Source organism: Papio anubis, chromosome 3 (assembly GCF_008728515.1).
Source record: "Papio anubis isolate 15944 chromosome 3, Panubis1.0, whole genome shotgun sequence".
Classification (NCBI taxonomy): Eukaryota; Metazoa; Chordata; class Mammalia; order Primates; family Cercopithecidae; genus Papio; species Papio anubis.
In genome coordinates, this window is record NC_044978.1 from 35,046,210 (window position 1) to 35,069,915 (window position 23,706).

General features: G+C 37.7%; 1 protein-coding gene across 4 annotated transcripts in view; it reads left to right on the plus strand.

Annotated features, from left to right (window-relative positions):
• The window catches only part of DCHS2 (dachsous cadherin-related 2), a 265,813-nt gene that overhangs the window by 174,903 nt on the left and 67,204 nt on the right, over positions 1–23,706 (plus strand). For all 4 annotated transcript variants that reach the window (XR_002522266.2, XM_009207736.4, XM_021938883.2 and 1 more), the window contains exons 10-12: positions 6,635–6,874; positions 17,424–17,558; positions 17,811–18,020. Coding sequence is in view for 3 of the 4 variants with exons in the window: in XM_009207736.4 (XP_009206000.3) it covers positions 6,635–6,874; positions 17,424–17,558; positions 17,811–18,020 (585 nt within the window). In the remaining variant the exon portion in view is untranslated. The remainder of the gene's footprint in view (positions 1–6,634; positions 6,875–17,423; positions 17,559–17,810; positions 18,021–23,706) is intronic.

Sequence of the window (23,706 nt, forward strand, 5' to 3'; positions counted from 1 at the left end):
TATTTTAGCATGAAGCATGTTGAATTTGTCAAAGGCTCCTTTTCTGCATCTATTGAGATAACTATGGTTTTTGTTCTTAGTTCTGTTTATATGCTGATTACATTTATTGATTTGCATGTTGAATCAGCCTTTATCCCAGGGATGAAAGTCCACTTGATCATGGTGATAAGCTTTTGATGCTGCTGGATCCCATTTGCCAGTATTTTATTGAGGATTTTGCATCAATGTTCATCAGGGATATTGGTCTAAAATTTCTTTTTGCTGTCTCTGCCAGGCTTTGGTATCGTGGATGATACCTCATAAAATGAGTGGGGAGGATTCTCGCTTATTGATTGGAATAGTTTCAGAAGGAATGGCACCAGCTCCTCCTTGTACCTCTTGTAGAATTCATAGCTGTGAATCCATCTGGTCCTGGACTTTTTAGTTGGTGACTATTAATTATTGCCTCAATTTCAGAGCCTCCGCTATTGGTCTATTCATAGGGATTCAGCTTCTTCCTGGTTTAGTCTTGAGAGTGTAAGTGTCCAGGAAATTATCCATTTCTTTCTGTTTCTAGTTTATTCTTTAAGAGAGGTGTTTATAGTATTCTCTGATGGTAGTTTGTATTTCTGTGGGTTTCCAGGTGATATCCCTTTATCATTTTTATTGCATCTATTTGATTCTGTCTCTTTTCTTCTTTATTAGTCCTGCTTAGCTGTCAATTTTGTGTTGATCTTTTCTCAAAAACCAAACCCTGATTCTTTTGATTTTTGAGGGTTTTTGTGTCTCTATATCCCAAATTCTGCTCTTTTATCTTAGTTATTTCTTGTCTCTGCTAGCTTTTGAATGTGTTTGCCTTTTGCTTCTAGTTCTTTAATTACATGTTAGAGTATCAATTTTTAGATCTTCCTATAGTTTTCTCTTGGCGGGTATTTAGTGCTATAAATTTCCCCACACTGCTTTTAAATGTGTCCCAGTGAGACTTGTATGTTGTATCATTGTTCTCTTGGTTTCAAAGAACACCTTTATTTCTGCCTTCATTTCTCTGTTATGTGTAAATCTACAGTAGTCATTCAGAGCAGGTTGTCTTGTTTCTATGCAGTTGAGCAGTTTTGATTGAGTTTTTTAGTCCTGAGTTCTAGTTTGATTACACTGTGGTCTGAGAGACAGTTTGTTATAATTTCTGTTCTTGTACATTTGTTATAATTTCTGTTCTTGTAATTCTGTTCTTGTACATTTCTGTACTTGTACAGTGCTTTACTTCCAATTATGTGGTCAATTTTGGAATAAGTGTGATGTGGTGCTGAGAAGAATGTATATTCTGTTGATTTGGGGTGGGGAGTTCTGTAGATGTCTATTAGGTCCACTTGGTGCAGAGATGAGTTCAATTCCTGGATATCCTTGTTAACTTTGTGTCTCGTTGATCTGTCTAATGTTGACAGTGGGGTGTTGAAGTCTCCCATTTATTGTGTGGGAGTCTAAGTCTCTTTGTAAGTCTCTAAGGACTTGCTTTATGAATCTGGGTGCTCCTGTATTGGGTGCATGTATATTTAGGATAGTTAGCTCTTCCTGTTGAATTGATCCCTTTACCATTATGTAATGGCCTTCTTTGTCTCTTTTGATCTTTGATGGTTTAAAGTCTGTTTTATCAGAGACTAGGATTGCAACCACTGCTTTTTTTTGTTCTCCATTTGCTCGGTAGAGCTTCCTCTATCCCTTTATTTTGAGCCTATGTGTGTCTCTGCATGTGAGATGGGTCTCCTGAATACAGCAAACTGATGGGTCTTGACTCTTTATCCACTTTGCCAGTCTGGGTCTTTTAATTGGACCATTTAGTCCATTTACATTTAAGGTTAATATTGTTATGTGTGAACTTGATCCTGTCATTATGATATTAACTGGTTATTTTGCTCGTTAGTGATGCAGTTTCTTCCTAACATCAATGGTCTTTACATTTTGGCATGTTTTTGCAGTGGCTGGTACCGGTTGTTCCTTTCCATGTTTAGTGCTTCCTTCAGGATCTCTTGTAAGGCAGGCCTGGTGGGGACAAAATCTCTAAGCATTTGCTTGTCTGTAAAGGATTTTATTTCTCCTTCACTTATGAAACTTAGTTTGGCTGGATATGAAATTCTGGGTTTAAAATTCTTTTCTTTAAGAATGTTGAATATTGGCCCCCACTCTCTTCTGGCTTGTAGAGTTTCTGCCGAGAGATCTGCTGTTAGTCTGATGGGCTTCCCTTTGTGGGTAACCCGACCTTTCTCTCTGGCTGCCCTTAACAGTTTTTCCTTCATTTCAACTTTTGTGAATCTGACAATTATGTGTCTTGAAGTTGCTCTTCTCGAGGAGTATCTTTGTGGCATTCTCTGTATTTCCTGAATTTGAATGTCGGCCTGCCTTTCTAGGTTGGGGAAGTTCTCCTGGATGATATCCTGCAGAGTGTTTTCCAACTTGGTTCCATTTTCCCCCTCACTTTCAGGCACCCCAATCAGACGTAGATTTGGTCTTTTCACATAATCCCATGCTTCTTGAAGGCTTTGTTCATTTCTTTTTTCTCTTTTTTCTTTACACTTCTCTTCTCGCTTCATTTCATTCATTTGATCTTCAATCTCTGGTACTCTTTCTTCGGGTTCATCAAATCAGTTACTGAAGCTTGTGCATTTGTCACGTATTTCTTATGTCATGATTTTTATCTCTGTCAGTTCGTTTATGGCCTTCTCTGCATTGATTATTCTAGTTATCCATTCTTCCATTCTTTTTTCAAGATTTTTAGTTTCTTTGCAGTGGGTACGTAATTCCTCCTTTAGCTCTGAGAAGTTTGATGGACTGAAGCCTTCTTCTCCCAACTCGTCAAAGTCATTCTCCATCCAGCTTTGATCCGTTGCTGGCGATGAGCTGCGCTCCTTTGCCGGGGGAGATGCACTCTTATTTTTTGAATTTCCAGCTTTTCTGCCCCGCTTTTCCCCATCTTTGTGGTTTTATCTGCCTCTGGTCTTTGATGATGGTGATGTACTGATGGGGTTTTGGTGCGGGTGTCCTTCCTGTTTGTTAGTTTTCCTTCTAACAGTCAGGACCCTCAGCTGTAGGTCTGTTGGAGATTGCTTGAGGTCCACTCCAGACCCTGTTTGCCTGGGTATCAGCAGCAGAGGCTGCAGAAGATAGAATATTGCTGAACAGCAAGTGTACCTGTCTGATTCTTGCTTTGGAAGCTTCGTGTCAGGGGTGTACCCCACCGTGTGAGGTGTGGGGTGTCGGTCTGCCCCTAGTGGGGGATGTCTCCCAGTTAGGCTACTCAGGGGTCAGGGACCCACTTGAGCAGGCAGTCTGTCCGTTCTCAGATCTCAACCTCTGTGTTGGGAGATCCACTGTGCTCTTCAAAGCTGTCAGACAGGGTCGTTTGCATCTGCAGAGGTTTCTGCTGTTTTGTTTTTGTTTTTGTTTTTGTTTAGCTGTGCCCTGTCCCCAGAGGTGTAGTCTACAGAGACAGGCAGGCCTCCTTGAGCTGCTGTGGGCTCCACCCAGTTCCAGCTTCCTAGTGACTTTGTTTACCTACTTAAGCCTCAGCAAGGGCGGGCGCCCCTCCCCCAGCCTCGGCTGCTACCTTACAGTTAGATTGCAGACTGCTGTGCTAGCAATGAGGGAGGCTACAGGGGCGTGGGACCCTCCCAGCCAGGTGTGGTATATAATCTCCTGGTGTACCCTTTGCTAAGACTCTTGGTAAAACGCAGTATTGGGGTGGGAGTTACCCGATTTTCTAGGTGTTGTGTGTCTCAGTTCCCCTGGCTAGGAAAAGGGATTCTCTTCCCCCTTGCACTTCCCAGGTGAGGGGATGCCTCACCCTGCTTCAGCTCTCGCTGGTCAGGCTGCAGCAGCTGACCAGCACCAATTGTCTGGCACTCCCTAGTGAGATGAACCAGGTACTTCAGTTGAAAATGCAGAAATCACCCATCTTCTGTGTCGCTCGCGCTGGGAGCTGGAGACTGGAGCTGTTCCTATTCGGCCATCTTGCTCTGCCCCTCTGGAATTGTTTTTCTAATTTCCTTTTCAGATAGTTCGTTGTTGGTGTATAGAAATGCAACTGATTTTTGAATGTTGATTTTTGTATCCTGCCTTTTCTGAATTTATTTGTTCTAACAGTTTTTTGATGGAGTCTTTAGGGTTTCTATATATAAGATCATGTAATCTACAAACAGGGATAATTTTACTTCTTCCTTTCTGATTTGGATCCCTTTCATTTCTTTTTCTGCCACTTTCAATTAAACCCTCTCATCGCTTGCTTATATTTACCTTTTTCATTTTCTTCTCTTAAAATGATGGTTCTTAAGAAACATATGCTTTAAACATTTTTGACTTCTTCTGTTGTTTAACTTAGAGATATATATATAAAAAAATACATTATACATATATATAGAATAGACACAGAGTTTGTATTTGACGAACCAACTTTAATGGTCCTGTTTGTTAATATTAACTATGCTCTGTAGCTAACAGACACTATGGGCTGAATATACAACAGAAAACTTCTTTGCCCCCTTTGTGAGTCCTTGCAGGGTAGGATATAGTACCAATAGTGACTCAGGTAGCAGTATGACAAATCAACAGCGTTGTTCAAAGACTTTGGTATGGAAATTTATCTTTGAGATTATAAAAATATGTATTTGTAAATATTGGAAATAATATATATTTTTTATGGCTGAATTCATTTGGACATTAAGACCCCTGCTTTTTACATCAATTGTAATATTTCTTTTTTTGAAGAAGCATTTATTCACTGTCAGGTACTCTGCAGAAATGTCACTCACTCTCAACTTCACTTGTCTTGCTGTCACCATGTTGCTAGATAACATCTACTATATGTTTTTTATGTAGTTTGATGGAAGAGTAAATGTACAAATTTTCAGTCTTGTGACTTTCAGAATGAACCTCCTTCTACCTGATTTTCAGGGGATATTGAAAAATTAATAAACTCTCATCTTATTCACTAAAAAATAAAGTTATTTCTACATGAACCTTGGAAAAAAATCTCAGATATACACCATTTGGCCCAACTGTTAGTTAAAAGCATTATTTGGAATGGAATTAAATGTGGAGGATTTGGAAGTCATAATTATAGTCTGGCTATATTCCGTTGGAAAATTTCATCAAAATATTTATTAAATCCTGTACATATGGTTTCATTCTGAGGCATGCGTGGACACCACCTAAATGCCCAACTGACAGAGAAACAGTCCAGACACAGGCTGCTGATATCTGTCAGAGCTGAGGCTCTCCAAGGACCTGTTTCAGTAATACTTGGAATGTGTTCCAAGATGGCTAAGGAAGGTATATTTCAGATTGTTAAAAAGGATGGATAAAATTAGACTTGTGTTTTGGTAATATAGGTATCATGAATCTCTTGAGTAATTGCAGTGACTGTTTCAATGGAGATGTTTTTCGAAGACATAAAAGGATAATTGCCAAATGCATTCACATGAGATGGGATTTTTTTCTCTCACAAAGCTCATATTTCTTACAAGAAGACAGTGAGGTTTTTTTTTTTTTTTTTTTTTTTTTTTTTGGTGGCTATGGCTGAGAAATATAAAGTGATGAGTAATTATTGAAAAATTATTTTGTAAAATAGAATTCAGTAAACCTCTTTCATTATTTCATGAAAAATTCTTATAAAATGGGAGAAGCAAACAGCAATCCTAAAAGAAAAATGTGATAATTGGAATCATATAACGACTATCTGTGTGCCAGTCTTTATTACATCTGACTTATATGGGTTACATGCTTCAGTGGCAGTGGGATAGAGACATGTTTTACTTGTGAAGTGTATTGTCTGAGTTATAACATCTTTGCTTTTTTTTTTTTTTTTTTTTAAATTGAGATGGAGTCTTGCTCTGCCACCTGGGCTGGAGTGCAGTGGCGCGATCTCAGCTCACTATAGCTTCCGCCTCCTGGGTTCCACTGATTCTCCTCCCTTGGCCTCCCAAAAACTGAGATTACAGGCGCCCATCGCCATGCCTGGCTAACTTTTTGTGTTTTTAGTAGAGACGGGGTTTCACCATGTAGGCCAGGCTGGTCTTGAATGCCTAACCTCAAGTGATCCCCCTACTTTGGCCTCCCAAAGTGCTGGGATTACAGGTGTGAGCCACCACACCCAGCCTGAGCCACTACACCCGGCCTGCTCTTTATTGTTAAAAAAATGCAGTTAACTGAGAATAAATATTAAGAGATCATAACTCTTTAAGAAAAAATCAACTGTCTTAAAGAATATAGCCATACCCACATTTTTGTAACTTGGTTGCTTTTGTACATGATGTATTATGTGACACGAAGATATATATTGTTAGTATCCTAGTTATTTTTTAAAAAGGAAGTAGATGTAGGCTAGATAATTTTAATGTAGTCCTCTCAGTAGATAATTGCATAACATACATTATTCTTGAATTATTTTGTTTGATATAATTTAAATTGAGATGACTTTTCTGGCTAAAAATGTTTGCTTTTAATTGTAGATAGTATATACATTTAAAGATGGTTTAATGCAGTTCATATTTTAGCAGTTAAGACATCTGATTTTTTATTAGGTAGACAAGTTAGATATAAGTGGAGTAAGCATGACTTCTCTAAAGAATATTCATTACATGTTGCTTTTCTTCCATTTTCAAAACAGGCTTACTAACTACAACTTGTCCTTTGGATTATGAAATGAAAACTCAGCACATTCTGATTGTTCTGGCACTGGATGATGGCACACCAGCACTTTCTTCATCCCAGACTTTGACAATTACTGTTCTTGATGTAAATGATGAAGCTCCAGTGTTTAAGCAGCACCTGTATGAAGCTTCAGTGAAAGAAAACCAAAATCCCGGGGAGTTTGTCACCAGGGTTGAAGCTCTGGACAGAGATTCAGGTAATTTAAAAATACAGAAATTGGGCACTTAATTCTTAAAAAAATTGAAGATTATAGTTGACATAATTTATAATAGTTATGGCTCAGAAAAAATGAACAGTTGCTAATTATCTCAAATTTCTAATACTTCTCTCATTTGCATCCATACAGAAACACATATACCTGTAAAGATACAGATATATCCCATAAGATTTGCTTGTATTAACTTTATTATTATTTATATTAGGGTGATACCCAACTAATTAACATACACTTTTTTGATTTGATCTTAATAATCGAAGTACGGACAAAGCATCACACTTCTTTCAGAGTATAATAGTTAGATACATTGAGAAGAGGAAGATAAATGGTTCTTTATTTCCCCTGGATATAGCATAGTGAAAGAGACATGGTGCTGGTGTCAGACCACCTGGATTTGAATCCAAAACTACCATTTACTTATGCCATGTGACCTTGAACAAGTTACTAATCCTTTCTATTTCCCTACTTATCTGTGATATGGAGATAATAACAGTGCCTAAATTATAGTTCTGTTATGAGTATGAATGAATTATTACATGTAAAGAGCTTAGACTGGTGTCTGACACAATAAACGGTCAATATGTTAACTTTGTTACTATTTTTACTATTTTCAACCACTGTGTCCAGACAAATGACTTTGGAGTAAACAGTTACTATGACTAGGAATTTATAAATTTCTTAGACTTGCTTTTCAACATCACTGTGGCTGTTTTGGCAACTGAGGTTCAGCAACTTTAATCATATTCTGTTTTTATCTTAAACAAAATAATTACAAAAATTACGGTGCTGTGTTTCTTATTCACAGCACATGCTGAATTCTTCCATTGGAACTAATATGAATAGTTTATATTCCCATTCACATGTGAAACACTGAACTAATATGAATATTATATGAATATAAACTATTCGTGTTAGTTCAGTTTAATAATTCAGTCTTTTAAAATTTACATTTGTATATAGCAAATGGCATTATATATCAATGTAATACTTTGTTATTTTTTGCAAGAATTGTAATAGATGTTTTTATGGAAATAGTATTAACAATAGCATTTCCTCGTACGTTGTTAATTTAAGGGGAAAAAGATACATTTACTTGAAATTTTAAAGTAAATTATAAAATATCTGAATACTTTGCCCTCTTGGAAAACATTATCTTTTAACGAAAGGCATTTTACATGAATTCGTATGTGATGTTACGAACACTCTTTTCAAGGGCTAATCAAGTTTTCTGTCTTTGGCCAGAGTGGGGCAGTGTGATCAAAGAGTTTTTCTAAGAGTTGAGTCTGAAGCGTGCTAAGGATTGTTTGCTCCAATCTGTGCTTAGAACTTAGCACATTTTTGGCAGTATTCATTTTTAGGGTGTTCAGAAACAATGAAGAATATACATAAGCTTTGTGTTTCACAATAATTTCAGCTCAGTAAAGTTCCCTTAGAGTGTTCTCTGTGGAAACAGCAATACAGGGCGCTGGGCAATACAAAAACTGCTTCCCAAAGCATATAGACATATACTGAACCTATTGCTGATGTTGTGTGATTTTGCAAACAGTAAGGTATGTAAAATGCTTCCTCCCTTTGGCCTTGCTTTATTTTGTGAATTTTATTTTTTTGTAATGGATTCTACTAAAAAGGCTCCTCTTGCTTTAATGCTTGAAGAGGGAGAAAATAATTTCTCTCAAAATTTGCATATATTAACCAAAGACAATTACCATAAATATATTCTTCTGATTTTTACTGTCAAGTTTGCCCAGTGTTGATGTTACTTTCATTTAGAATGAATTGTCTGCAACCTGCTAATTATAATTGAATTGAAACTATTATTTTAGAGATTATGGTATGCCAACTGAGAATTTAGGTACAAAATTATTGTTTTTCTGAATTAATGGATGTTTGAAATACACTTTAACATCTTCATAAGTCTCATGTAACCTTACATATTTTGGAGACAATTTTGATTTACTGGAAATTTCAGTGTTTTTAATGAGGCCAGATCTGTTAAGTAGGTGGTTATATAAATACATGTGAATATTTGTGTGTATGGACGTACTTTAGAATACATTTTCCCTCAATCTTTTTTTCTTTTTTGATTATTGGGTTAAAACAATGAAACAGGATTATGCATGAGAATTAAATGACGTAGTCAAGATTTTAACATAACTGGCATTACTCTGGAATTTATGAATGGTTTACTTTATGGTACATATTTTTTAAAAAATACCACAGCGTTACTTAATACTAGAGAGCTTAACATGTGTTTTCTAGCATTCTACGATGCAGTTTTTAAAAATGTAAGTATACAGTGTTATTTGGCATTCAAAACCCACAGGGATTTGAGCACTGAATGTTTATGGTGTATGACTCACACTAGCTCTAGCAGAAGTTCCTTCTTGTATTAAAAGGAAAAAACAACTACCAGATTTTAACTAAGGTATTAAAACTGCTGCAACATTTGGTGCCACCAACAAGAGCTCCATTGTTAGTGAAAAAAGATCTCCCCCTGCAGTGCCCTTCCCCCACTCCCAAGAGGAAAGGGTGCCTCACTGGGAATACGACTCACTTACATTCGCTCAGGGGTGTCTAACATAAAATAACTTAACAGTACATTGCCACAGCAAAATATAGAATTCATTAGTGAGATGTTATTTTCTATCCCATAAGAATGTATTCTCTATCTGGGGTCATCTTCAATAAACTACATCTGGTTTTCTGGAATCCCTGGTGCTGCACTGGATGTACAACTGCACCACCTAAGTCTACACTTGGGCCCAGGGAGAGACACCATATTTCATCAAATCTCAGACACCATTAATTGTAAGACGCATCTAATTTTAGAATACTTCCACTGGACTGATGGCTTTATCTTCATAGGAAGTTATAAGGAGCCATTCTGTATACCCTTTAGAAGGTGACTTATTTGTGTGTGTATCAAAAAATAAAGGATAAGGATGCTAAAATATCTGAATCTATGGCATTTTGTAATAACAATTTCTCACTTGAGTGGACAATACTATCTGGCTATTCAGTTTATTTTAAATGTTTCTTTATGGAGTGATATTTTCTCTGTATCATATACTCAGGCAAAATATCCACCAACTTTCCTCCATACTTTATTTAAAGAGAACATATCCCAGATCCTTTATTTTTATTTATTATTTTTTAAATTTTTATACAGACAGAATCTCGCTCTGTTCCCCAGGCTGGAGGGCAGTGGCCCAATCATGGCTCACTGCAGCCTCAAACGCCTGGCTTCAAGTCATCCTCCAGCTTCCACCTCCCAAAGTGTAGGGATTACAGTTGTGAGCCACTACATTGGGTCTCTCTGCACTTTATTAGTAGCTATTCATTGACGTGCCCCCTCATTCTTTCCCCAGTGGCATTTGCTCATCACTTTAGATTCAATCGAATTAATCCAGGGGCACATAAGGAGATCCATAGGATTCAAGCGCAAGTCCATCTTACTAGCTTTGCCCCATTCTAGCAACCTCGATTATACTGAAGTCCAAAAGAAGGATTTAGAGGTGGGCTAGATTATAGGGCATTTCAAAAGTTGAATTTCCCAATCCAAGGCTATGGAACATTTGCTAGAGAAAGTCACAACAGCATGCTAATTGAAGCCATCGCCTACTTAGGCTGCAGTATTTCTGCTAATCCCTTAGTGCTGTTATGTTTTCCTTGGCTCTCTCTATATAAATTTTCTCTATATATATAAAAAATTCTATTATAAATACATTTACACAAATATCAAAAATAAGTAGATGAAAAAGAATAAGGACTAGTTATAACCTCACTCACTCAGAGACAATCACTGTTAAAATTTTGATATATATTCTTAATACATTTAATATATAGTATTATAATTGTGTAAATGTTTATTCATCTGCTTTTTCTCTAGGCTGTGAACTTCTCCTGGATTCAGGACCTTTTATCTATTAATACGCTTATTCCAGGTTCTTAGATTAGTGCAAGATATGACATAGGAACTCAATAAATATTTTTGACCATATGGTCTGAGGAACTGAAGCATGTATGACATAAGCTTCCTCAAGCTGCCCTCACTGTTTAGAATGTATTTATTATTTACTCATTTATTCAATCAACCAGGCATAATTCTACTTTTGCTTTAGAAATGCCTGATTGTGAGGGCATTGTACAGTTGAGGCATTACACAAAAAAGAATCTTGGCACGGTGACTCATGCCTGTAATACTAGTGCTTTGGGAGGCCGAGGTGGGAGGATTGCTTGAAGCCAGGAGTTCAAGACCATTTTGGGCAACGTAGCAAGACCTCGCCTTTACAAAAAAAAAAAAAAAAATCTAAAAATTAGGTGGGTATGGTGGCACGCTTCTGTAGTCTCAGCTACTCAGGAAGCTGAAGTAGGATGGCTTGAGCCCAGGAATTTGCTGCAATGAGCCACAATTGTGCCTCTGCACACTCCAACCTGGGTGGCAGAGTGAGATGCTGTCTTAAAAAAAGAAAAGAAAAGAAAAGAAAAGAAAAGAAAAGAAAAGAAAAGAAAAGAAAAGAAAGATGATCTTCCTAAAAATAACACACCCCTGGAAAGAATTCTTCATTAATTCCCCATAGTTTGAGGAAGAGGAAGATGAAGTTGTTTTTGCTTATCAATCCCTTTTTGCTTAACAATCAGCTTTCCTGTCTGTCCTCAGCTCCTGTCACTCTCCCACCTTTTACTCTAAGATAGAATTCTCGAAAACTTTTTCCTTTAAAGAACCAGATAGTAAATATTTTAGGCTTTGTGTGCCTTACGGTCTCTTTTGTGCAACTCTGACATTATAGCAAGACAGCAACCATAGTTAATATTGTGCCTGTATTTCAGTAAAACTTTACAAAACAGGGAGCAGGTCAGATTTGACCACTGGACTGTAGTTTGCCGATCCCTAGTCCAATGCATGTGTCTAATTAAGACACCTAAGTTACTTGCTACTTTCTGCTCATCAGATCCAATTATCATGATTCATCATAATATCTCTACCAACTAGATGTTGTCAACAGTGGGAGAGTTTGCATAAAGATGGGTGAAAGCGAATGAGTTCTGATAGTTCTTATAAATTAGTATCAAATGTTGCTTCTCAAAAGGTGGTCCCTGGGACCAGTGGCACCATCATCCATCCTCAGTCTACAGAAAACAGCACCCGTTCTGCTTTTCAAGGATGCTGGTGGCCTTCTAATACCTTTCCCAGTGTACTTATGAAGGGAGGGTCCTCTGATCTCTTGGGAAAGATAGTGGGGGTGTTTGGTGAGCATGTCTTACATGATAAGTTCACTCTAACATTTTCATTTCCTTAAGCTTTGGATTATTTATAGTATTCAAAGGAAGACCAAATGTCTCAACCTCAGTGATTATAGGCTCCCATTGAATCCAACCAATCAAAGAAACTCTCAAGAGACACAGCTCTATGGGCTTACACATTAAATTCTGACTCTCTAGCAAGCAATATCAATATTGTCTATTTATCAATAAATCCAGCCTAAACCAATGTTATATCTTCCTAGGTCTCACATTCTTTGAATTGATTTCCACACATATTCTCCAGGTTTATGCCAATATAAGTTAGAAAAATATTACTATTCTTTGAAACTATAAGCTTTCTTTGAGTCAGATTTGCACTTGGCTACCTGAGTTATGTTGAAATTCTGACTCTGGTTACGAGTATTTATACGAATAGGCATCTCCTTGCAAGGTGTTTGTTATACCTGCCACTCAATTTGGGTCCAATCTTCAGGGAGATTAATTTTAGGCCTTCTATATAGGAGCTTTCCAGCTTTCTAACTATGACTTGAGTTACGGGTTTAAAGCGTCAGCTTGTAGTTATCTTTCTATAATTTCCTAGTCCTTTGAAAAACAGTCTTCTGCATCATGGTCCTTTTTACTAGTATGTGGTCAGTCAGCACCATTTGGTTCTCTAAGGAATTCGAGTCCTTTAATAGTCACTTTATCACAGTCAAACATGATTGATAAATTAATTAATCGTGACAGCGCTCCAAGTATTGAATTCCTAGCATTCCATTTCCCATGGTTAAGGAACTCATCGCTGTATTCAAAGCCTAAGACACAACCAAACCAGTCTCAGAGTCCCTGTTATCTGAGACCCAATTCTGGTGCCAAGTACTCTATCAGCCATGTTTAGTCATGAAGAATAGATGCTACAAACAGATGTTGGATGAATGAGTAAGCAAGAAGGGAATACTGAGATAACCAAAAAGACAAAAACAAAACTCTAGAAGGCAGCTACCACCCCTAATACTGGAAAAGAAGAAGAGGTTTGGATTATCAGAGCCTAGGAAGAAAATGAGAGAGGGGGCCTTGAAAAGGGGTAGCAAAACAGACTGAATAGCATTGCTGATGATGACAGTAAGTAACTAGGAAGAAGGAAGTCCCATTTTCTATCCTTCTGACTTTCAGTCTCCTTCTAGTGTCCTTTTGTGGCAAACCCTAGGAGAGAGGTAGTTGGCGATGGAGAATGTGGTTTGCAGATCCCCAGCCCCAGTATCACAGGGTGGAGTACAGAAGAACAGATTTGGATCTGAGACACTATGGTTTAATAAATAATACACCATGTGAAGAACTGAAAGGAGCAGGCAGAGGGAACAGCCACTACAGAGGCCTCAGCAGAAAGATGTTTAGTATGTTCAGAGAACAGAAAGGAAGCCAGTAGGATAAGAATATAGCAAGGGAGCAAGTCCATGAGAAGAGGTTGGAAAGATATGCAGAGCCCACATTATATGGGACTTTGCGGACTGCGGTAAGGTATTTGGATTTTATTTTGAACTCATTCAAACGTTCTTTCTTCCTTCTTACCCATTAACTCCTATTCATCTTTAGGGTTTCCGGTTCTATCAAGGCAACTCAACTTACCCATCATGTCTGTTCAGGGGGAATTGTCACTGCCAGCTTGCTTATCTGTATCCAGTGCTATATTGTAAACACCGTGAGGATAGAAAATTTGTCTGTTTACTAGCAGTTATATTTTTAGCATATGGTATGGTACCTTGGCACCTAAGATCACTCTGTATATGTGTTAGTTCAATGAGATAATTAATGACAAACTACATACCTGAGATAAGTCTTCTCTGATCCACTCCCTCAGTGATTTCATATATTCCATCACACTTTCCATTACTCATTGATGTAATCATCTTCCCCTCTAGAGGGAAACTCTGACGACCAAGGTAACTATTCAGTGGTGTGTTTCCAGTACCTGACACTCAGTATCTGTGCATTCATAAAGGAACTCATGAATGAATAAATGAATGAACCAACCAAACAGATATGGATGCAAACTGAAGACATGAATGTGTAGAGTGAGATGACAATGGCATGATGGCCAGCACATTGATTGTCAATGCACCCCACTCCCGGAAGCAGGAGAAAAATATGTCATAGAGAAACAAACAAAAATATTATTTTTCTTTTATTTTTTACTTCTCTCTTCCTCATACCTTCCTTCCCTCCCTTCTTTTGTTTCTTTCTTTTCTTTCTTTCTGTTTTTTTTAAAATATTGGTCAGCCATATATGATGCCACAGAAAAGACAAGTTAGGTAAGAACTAGAAATGGCCAGTAGACTTTATAACCAGAAGGTCACTGGTCACTGTAGAAAGAGTAACTGGGAATGGCATGGTTTGAAGCTAGCTGCAAACTGAATATGATTTTCAAAAGAAATTTGGCTACAAAGAGAAGGAGAAAAAAGCCTAATTCTTATAGCTAGAGAAGAATATAATTTAAGGAAAAAAAAATTAGGAGAAAGACTAGACCTGACAGAAAAATTCTGAGAGTGTGTTTGAAGAATGACTTTTGCCACTGAGACAGGGTGTAATGGATGCAGTTGAGTACAGGTGCAGAGGGTGAGGGAGTTCTTTCCGAATACCTCCTTTCTCTCTGGGAAATGGAAAGGGAAGTGATCTGTGAGAGTAAGGCAGGTAGTGGTCAGGTAGGAGACCTGAATGGAAGAAGGGTGATTACGGACACCTGGAAAGATTGCCACATACAACGGCACTGCGGTTGTCTCAGTCCATGCTGTTGTGAAATTTTCTGTAGCTCCAGTCATTCGTTGGATATTCAAATGGAGTAAAGAGATGGTTGCAATGATCCCAGGCTGAAGCTTTGCTGGACATCTTTGGCAGAAAGCCCCAGGACCTGAGTAACTATGCAAGATTGCTAGAGGGGTAGCTCATGGGGCTGGACTGGAGAAGGAGAGAAATGAATTGAGGAGAGGTATCCTAGGGCGGGAGGAATTAAGAAGTCATGGGACTGCAGGTCTTGAGGTCTAAGAGAAGATGTGTGTGTGTGTGTGTGTCTGTGTGTGTGTGTGTGTATTCACACTGGCGTGCATACACACATAGGTATGGGCATATATACACAGGCACACACACACATATCCTTCAGTGGGCATGTGTCATAAGGATATCACTAAATATCTTCAGATCCAAATTTCCAGTTTGCTCAGTGAGGTGATAGAATGAGACCAAATAACCTCTTTTTAATTTTTATTTTCTTAGTTCTCAAGTTTGATGATGCTGTGTTTGTTATGTAGGATTATAAGGGTGTAAGGAGGAAAAGCGAAGGCACTAGTTAAATTCTAAATAAGCCATAGTAAAATACATTTAATTTACTTCCTAAATTGTAAAGGGTATGAAGTTTGGGGTATGAAAAATGCATGTATGCAGACTACAGTTATAGGTAAAGATCTTATTTATCCTTAAAAATATACTAGGAGGATTGAAGATGAATGTATTGTTATCTTAGGGATAAAAAAATCTGTGTAGAATAATAGAAAAAAATAAAATCTGGAAGTTTCTAAAAAGTCAGAGAAATATTGAATAGAGTGGTGAAGCACATTAGAGGAAAATGGGAACTGTGGGAGGAAGGGACAGCAGAAAGATCTGAATTTATGTGTAAATAATTGAAGACATTTTCTAGGTTTGGCAAGTAGTGAGAATTTAAAAATGTATACTATATAGCATTCTATAATATGTAATATACATAATATGCAATCATATATATAATGTGTAAGAAAATCATATAAAATAATATGCAATGGTATATATATAAAGTGTAACAAAATCATATAAATGTCTTCATTCATTTAAAACTTGAAAGATCCACGTAATCTTTCTGAAAACAGAGGTCACATCTGACTCAGTACTCTCTCTTTGGCACACAGTACTACGCTTGGCACCTGATATTTCTCTCTTTTCTTGAGGAAAAGGAAAGTAGATATAAGACAATATTGTTCCCATTTTTATAATGTAGTCAGAGATAGGAATAACAAATTTTAACAACCTGGAACTTCAAGAAATTCTGTCTTTGCTATAGAATAGATTATATGATCCTTAAGTTGCCGAAATAATCACCATGATCCTTTAATAATATCATTAATAATATGCCTAATGCCTAATAAGAGAATGAAACATTTTGGTGACTTCTGACCATGTCATATCAAATCCTTTGGTCCTATGTTATTAGACTTTTTTCTCGGGGTTATTCCAATGCCTGCGGATTATATCTCAAATATATTTCTCCTCTGAGTTATATAATAATAAGATATGTATATTCATTCTTATATAAAACTAGAATTCTATTTCACTCCTTTCAGCTCTCAGTCCTATATAATATCTGCCAGATCATAATGGAATGAAAATTTACTTTTTAAGACTGGCAAGATGGAAATTTGTAATTGAAGATTTTTTGTTAAGACCAAAAGAATGACATTTCGTTTTTTATTAAAGTATAACATCATACATTCTGAGTACTGCGTGCACACCTAGATTCTTGTCAGTTAAGAAAAGAACATAGGAAAATAACTGAGAGGAACTTGTGTAAAATGCAAATAAATTACAATGGCATGGGATAAACTCATTAAAATTAATAGTATGAATGATCTTCATACTATTAGTGATGGAAATGATGTGATACTTTTCTCAGGGGAGAAATGAAACCACAAAAATATGGGAAGAATTATTTCCAAAATGCATAGTAATGTGGTACCACATTTCTTACTCTGGATAGCAGACTGAACACTAAGTGGAAAACAAAACAAACAGAAATACATATATAAGCAATTCTAGGTGCTCACTTTTTGAGGTTGAGAATAAACAGAGTTCTATAACTTAGCACAGGCTTTTAAACAGTGAGTCAATCTGCAGAAATTGTCATTTGTCCTGCAAGCTTACAATTAAGTCATTAAGTCACAATCAGCGGTGTTAGAAGGAGTAATTAGGAATATGTTGTAGAGTTGCACACTCATAAGAAATTTTTTATGGGAAGGAAAAAATTCTAAGCATTCACTGTGGGGAAGTCTCATAAGACTTTTGAAAATCAAGCATTTCAGCCCAGGAGGCTTTTATTTAGCAAGAACAGCCAGAAGAGTTTTTCTTTTACCTTAATTTAAAGGCTGTTTGAGAATCTTGCCATTTTCATCTATGGCCTAACATGTTCAAAGGAAAAGAAATAGGAAAGTGGATGAATGTATTTCAAAGAAATGATTGCTAAGTTTTTCTTTATATTTTTCTTAAGGAGTCAATTCCAAGCTTCAGTTTGAAATCATGCCAGGTGCTTCATTTGAATTGTTCGAGATAAATTCGGACACTGGAGAGGTAGTGACAACCACCATGCTTGACAGAGAAATTCAAGAAGTCTTCACCCTTCGAGGTAAGGGATTCGTTGACTATGCTTAAACAAACAAACAAACAAACAAAAAAACAAAAAAAAAACCAAAAAAACAAAACAAAACAAAAATGGTTCAGTGGTGAAATGTTACATTTTGGTGAGGTATTTTTAAATAAAATATTATTTAGCCAGTGGTACCTGATTAGTTTAGCCTGACTTTGTCTAGTTAGAACAAATATATTTTAGGTATGAATCAAAGGCCACAATTCATGCCGTCTTTGTGTTCTATGTCAGTATTAGTACGAGACGGGGGATTCCCTTCATTGTCCAGCACCACAACAATTCTCTGCACTGTTGAAGATGAAAACGATCACGCACCAGAATTTATTGTTTCCAGTTATGACATTGAGGTTCTGGAAAACCAGGAACCAGAGGTTGTCTATACTGTTTTAGCCTCGGATATGGATGCTGGCAATAACAGAGCTGTTGAGTATCACATAATTGGTAAGTTAGTTTGTTTGTTTGTTTGTTTAAGACAGAGTCTCACTCTGTCACCCAGGCTGGAGTGCAGTGGCGCGATGGCTCACTGTAACCTTCACCTCCCGGGTTCAAGCAATTCTTGTGCCTCAGCCTTCCAAATTGGTAAGTATTTTTAAATTAAAATTTCCTCCAGGATGCTGACTGAGTTGATACACACTCTGTGTTGATTACTCTGTGTTTGATACCTGTTGCCTTTCTCTACAAAATACATACCGAGTCAGAACTGACCGGTGCCACGAGCTTTCTCTCTACCTCCTTCTCACAGCCACCTTGAACCACTGCTCTCCACATTCTTTAAAAATCTGCCTTTGCAAACTGCTGTGAATTTTTTTCTATGCTAACATTAGTGGATGTAAGGATGGAAAAGATAGTGTTTTTGTATTTTTGTTGCTTTCACGTGATCTGTTTCAATTTTTTTTTAATTTTTATTTTCTCATAGGCAGATTCTTACTGGGTCATTTCATCCAGTCCCTGTCTTTAGCTACCACTGGGATTCCAACGGCTCCCATCTCTATATGCATCCTAGATCTAGGTCCCATTAAAGGATATTGTTTTTAAAAGTAAAGTAGTAACTCTCATACAAATATAAAAATGGTACCTGCAAATAACTTTTATTTAAGTCACTAATTAATGAGTAACCCAAAAAGATGTTAAAATTGTTTCAAGGAGAATTCCAAGAGCCATACATAGGCACACACACACACAAAGCAAATAAGGAATTCTGAAATGCAGAAACGGTGTATTTGCAAGACAACACTCAGTGGCATTTCACCAGATTTACTTGCATTTCCGTGGACAAGAATCATTTACATTATTATAAGTTTTCAACAATGTACAGAGTGATCAAAAAGGCGGTGAAGGTGGAAGACCACTATGATGGCAAAGACACACGGGACACCTGTGCCCCACCCTTCTTTCTTTCTTCAATGCCAGGACACCTACTTGTCTTGTTCCTCCTATTTCAAATTGTTTCACAATTTCCTGACAGCCCCAAGGACCCGGTCTTTATATCCAACAGCATTGCATTATCAATGTGTCCAAAATGACACATCAGCCTCACCCCCTTTCTACCTTCCCCATCATGGTCTGGGTCCTTCTGCTACTCTCTGCCTGTGATCTTCAGCTATTGTTTTTTTGTTTTTGTTTTTGTTTTTTTCTTCACTTACTCTTGAAAATGTATGTACCAACACACACATATTTTTATGTTGCCAACTAAACTTTTTCCCATAAACTTAAAAAGTAACAAAGGTGTGTTTCCCAGCATATCCTAAATATTGACACATTAAAATAAGACTGTTATATCACCTTTTAAAAGTATTCGATAGAATAAAAAATACCTTAAAAATATATGAAAGGCGGCCAGGCGTGGTGGCTCACACCTGTCATCCCAGCACTTTGGGAGGCTGAGGTGGGCAGATCACCTGAGGTCAGGAGTTCGAGACCAGCCTGGCCAACATGGTGAAACCCCGTCTCTACTAAAAATACAAAACTTAGCTGAGTGTGGTGGCAGGTGCCTGTAATCCCAGCTAGTTGGGAGGCTGAGGCAGGAAAATCGCTTAAACCCGAGGGGTGGAGGTTGCAGTGAGCCGAGGTCATGCCATTGCACTCCAGCCTGGGTGACAAGAGTGAGACTTTGTCTCAAAAAATATATATATATATGTGTATATATATTTATATGTATTTCATATATATTTCATATATATGTATGTGTGTATATATGTTTGTATATATGTATACATATGTGTGTGTATGTGTATATATATGTGTATATATATGTGTATATATATGAAAGTCATCCTCCCCTTGTGTTGCCTTCCTCTTTCCTGGCTCTGCATGTCCCTTCATGGTCCCAAAGTCTCCACCTGTTCTGCCCAAGATGAGGCCACCTTCTCAGCCAGTTCGGAAACTGGGAGCTCCTACGGATGGCTGTGGGACTCAGAAATCTCTCCGGGAACAGAGAGCATAACTGGGATTGGCAAAGCTGCCTGCCAAGCCACTATGCCCAGGAAATAGGCTAAAAAGGTGACACAGCAAAGGTGATGGAGGAGCCACACAGGAGATAGGCAGGGTTGTCTGCTAAACCTGCCCTTCCAAAAACAGCCTATGCCCAGGAAATAGGCTAAAAAGGTGACACAGCAAAGGTGATGGAGGAGCCACACAGGAGATAGGCAGGGTTGTCTGCTAAACCTGCCCTTCCAAAAACAGAACCCAGGCCTAAAACAGTCCCCGCAACCTGCCAAAGAAGGGAATGAGGTGCCTCAGGGGTGACAGGGGAAGGGGATGCTGGCAAGGATGAGAGCAACCCTGCACAAACCAGGACGCCTGCACAGCGCAGTCACAGGGAGCGCAGGGCACTGGGAATGCCAAGTGAATTGTACACTTTCATAGTTCACAGACTCTACTGTTTGAAATATGATTTTTTTAAGTTAATAAAAATGTAGAATTTTACTTGTTTTTTTCAATTATATGTATGAACAAGCATTTTCAGTTATATGTGTTGCATTTTTACTTCTTCAATCAATATTACCTTTCTACATCGTTGCAGAATTTTATCATAATGTAATGGACTTCTCTGCTTAAAGTATTGATCATTTTATTATAATTTTCTGCAATTAAAATATATGGATAAATTTAAGATTTCTAAAAATTTCCAATGAACATAAGGTCTCCGTTTTGAAAATTATATTAGATTATTGTGATTGTAAGATTAAAATAGCAAAAGTGCATTCCAAATTTTGACAAGTAATAACATAAAAAGTAAAATTGTGTTGTAAATGCATCTCTGAATCAGATTAATGGGTTCCTTTTTTCCAGTGAGTTCATGAATCTGGGAATGCATATTCCTTTTTGCTAAAATAAGGCAAAGCGGCTGGGTGCAGCGGCTCATGCCTGTAATCCCACCACTTTGGGATGCGGGGGTGGGCGGATCACCTGAGGTCTGGAGTTTTGAGACCAGCCTGACCAGCATAGAGAAACCCCGTCTCTACTAAAAATACAAAATTAGCCTGTGGCGCATGCCTGTGATCCCAGCTACTCGGGAGGCTGAGGCAGGAGAATCATTTGAACCCGGTAGGCGGAGGTTGCGGTGAGCCGAGACCGCGCCATTGCACTCCAGCCTGCGCAACAAGAGTGAAACTCCATCTCAAAAAATAAAAATAAATAAATAAATAAAAAATAAGGCAAAAGGCAAAGCACAGTGCCAAGTCCGTTGCTGTTTCTCTTTGTTACAGATGTAAGCACTGAAAATTCTTGCTCACCTTTTTTAAAATGGAAGTATTGTTACAGAAGTTAATTTAGTACTTGTACGCCTTCTGAGTTATATGCCAAAAAGTTAATGAATAGTCTTTATTTTTTATTTATCTACCACTTGAAAACTTGAATAGGCCCTATAATTTGGTTGATAGCAGAGACCCTCTCCTACTGCAAAAGGATATTTTCCCCAGGCATTAAAGTCAGTTTTTGTTTTGACATAGAACTTTCAACACTGGGAATTATCACTTTATTTGACAGCCATTTATTTGGGTGAGAGGGAGACTTCCTTTTCTAATTTGCAAGAAGAGTGCTTATAAATGTGAATGTGGGAAAGATAAATTCCATGATCCCAGGTGCACTCTCAGGTAGAGCAATTTTAGGAATAAGGATATTTAAATTGAACTTCTGGAGATTACCAAAAAACTACCTGTTTCCAAGTAAATTCCTTAGACAACTTCAAGTAACCCAGCTGTACTCAGCCCTCCTTTTAGAGATGATTGACTGATCTACACACCCTTTACTTATTCGCCTAAGCCGGGTCATGAATCCTTTCTCCATAACTTCTTATTTTTTCTCTTTAATATCTCTGCAATGTGTTCACTTCCTGCATGCATATATTGTTTCAGATACCCCTTGTCGCACAAGTAGATTACTATGACTCTTAACCTTCCCATTTTCATTTTCCTTTTTTTTTTTTTTTTTTTAAAGACAGGCTCTTGCTCTGTCACCAAAGCTGTGCAGTGGTGCCATCACAGCTCACTGCAGCCTCTACCCCCTGCCAGGCTCAAGCAATTCTCCCACCCCAGCCTCCTGAGTAGTGGGGACTACAGGCATATGCCACCATGCCTGAATAACTTAAAAACTTTTTTTAAATTTTTTTAAGAGATGAGGTCTCACTATGTTGCCCAGGCTGGACTCAAATTCCTGGGCTCAAGCAATCCTCCTGCCTTGGTCTCTAAAAGTGCTGGGATTATAGGAACCATCCTGTTTTCTAATCAAACTTTGACATTGCTGCCTCGATACTATTCTTAAAATAGAAATTTGATTCATGACACTTTACTGTCCAAAATCCTTCAGGGGGCTCCCTCGTGGATTTCAGGAGAAACTATAGAATCTTCAGCGGTATACAGAGAGCCCTTCACCATTTTACCCCTGCTTACCTCCCAAATTCATGTCTTTCCTCTGCCACTACTGCCAGCCCTTTTCCTACTCTCCACATACAAACATCCAGGAACCCTGTGTTCTAGTCACACCCAAACATTTGCAGCCTGTTAATTCTTATATTCCTAGAACTTCTCACAGGCTCTTTCCTCTGTGAGAGGAACACTCTCTCCAAAACTTGTAGTATGGCTTCCTCCACTTTAGGGGTGAGACTTGATGTCACTGTTTCCAATAAGCATTTCTTGGTCATACTAACATAGGATTATGTGCCCTTTCTCTGTACTTCTCAGAGAAACAGCACCCCTTGGCTAGCACTATCTGTATGCACTAATTTAGCTCTGTACATATGATTTTCACATGGTACTTTAATATCCAAGTATTGACCAGCCTTTCCTTTTAGACTGTAAACTGTTGGAGCTGGAGCTAGGTCATGTCTTACTCCCTTCGTATCTGTGATCTCGAGCACAAACTTGACACATACTAGGTGCTCATCAAATGTTTGCTGAATGAATGAATCACTTTATCAACCACAAATACTACAGAAATGTGGGTTTGTCCAATCATCTCTACTTTTGGTGTAAATTAACTATGCCTCATGAATACAAATGCAGGGCCCGCTCCTCCTCCCTAAAACTACCTATTGCTGTTGTTTCCTCTGAATGCCTTTCTACTTGGTCCTCATATGCCTCTGATATGCAGACTCTATTAAGTTCCCACACTGTTGGTCCTGCTCTTCATCCAAGAATATGACTGGCAAGTATTTAACCACATTTCTCCTCACTAATTTTCAGGGTTATTTAAAAATGTCTTTGAAAGCTTTTTGTCCCTATGTTCAATTTTAAGTTTTATTCTACTCGATACTGTGGAAAATAATAAAGGGCAGATTTTTTTAAGGAATAGATGAATAGAACATTGCCTTATTTATGTTTTGGAAGAAATAGGCAATTGTCCAACTAACTCTAACCAAAGTGTTACGATTCATGGACAAAATGCTGTGGACATGTAGAAGGGAAGGCTTACTGCAATAGTATAACAGACATGAAATCTGTAGTGGGTAATATTTGGGAAAATAACTACAAATCAAATCTGTTCATTTCTGATTGATATCTTTAAAAAGGACATTATATTCTGTTTCTTATCCCCAACTCCTATTGTTTTGTATTAAATAAAACATTCATCTTTATCCTCTTATGAGGAAAAATATATTAAAATTAAAAGTTGTAGATGCACACAAAAA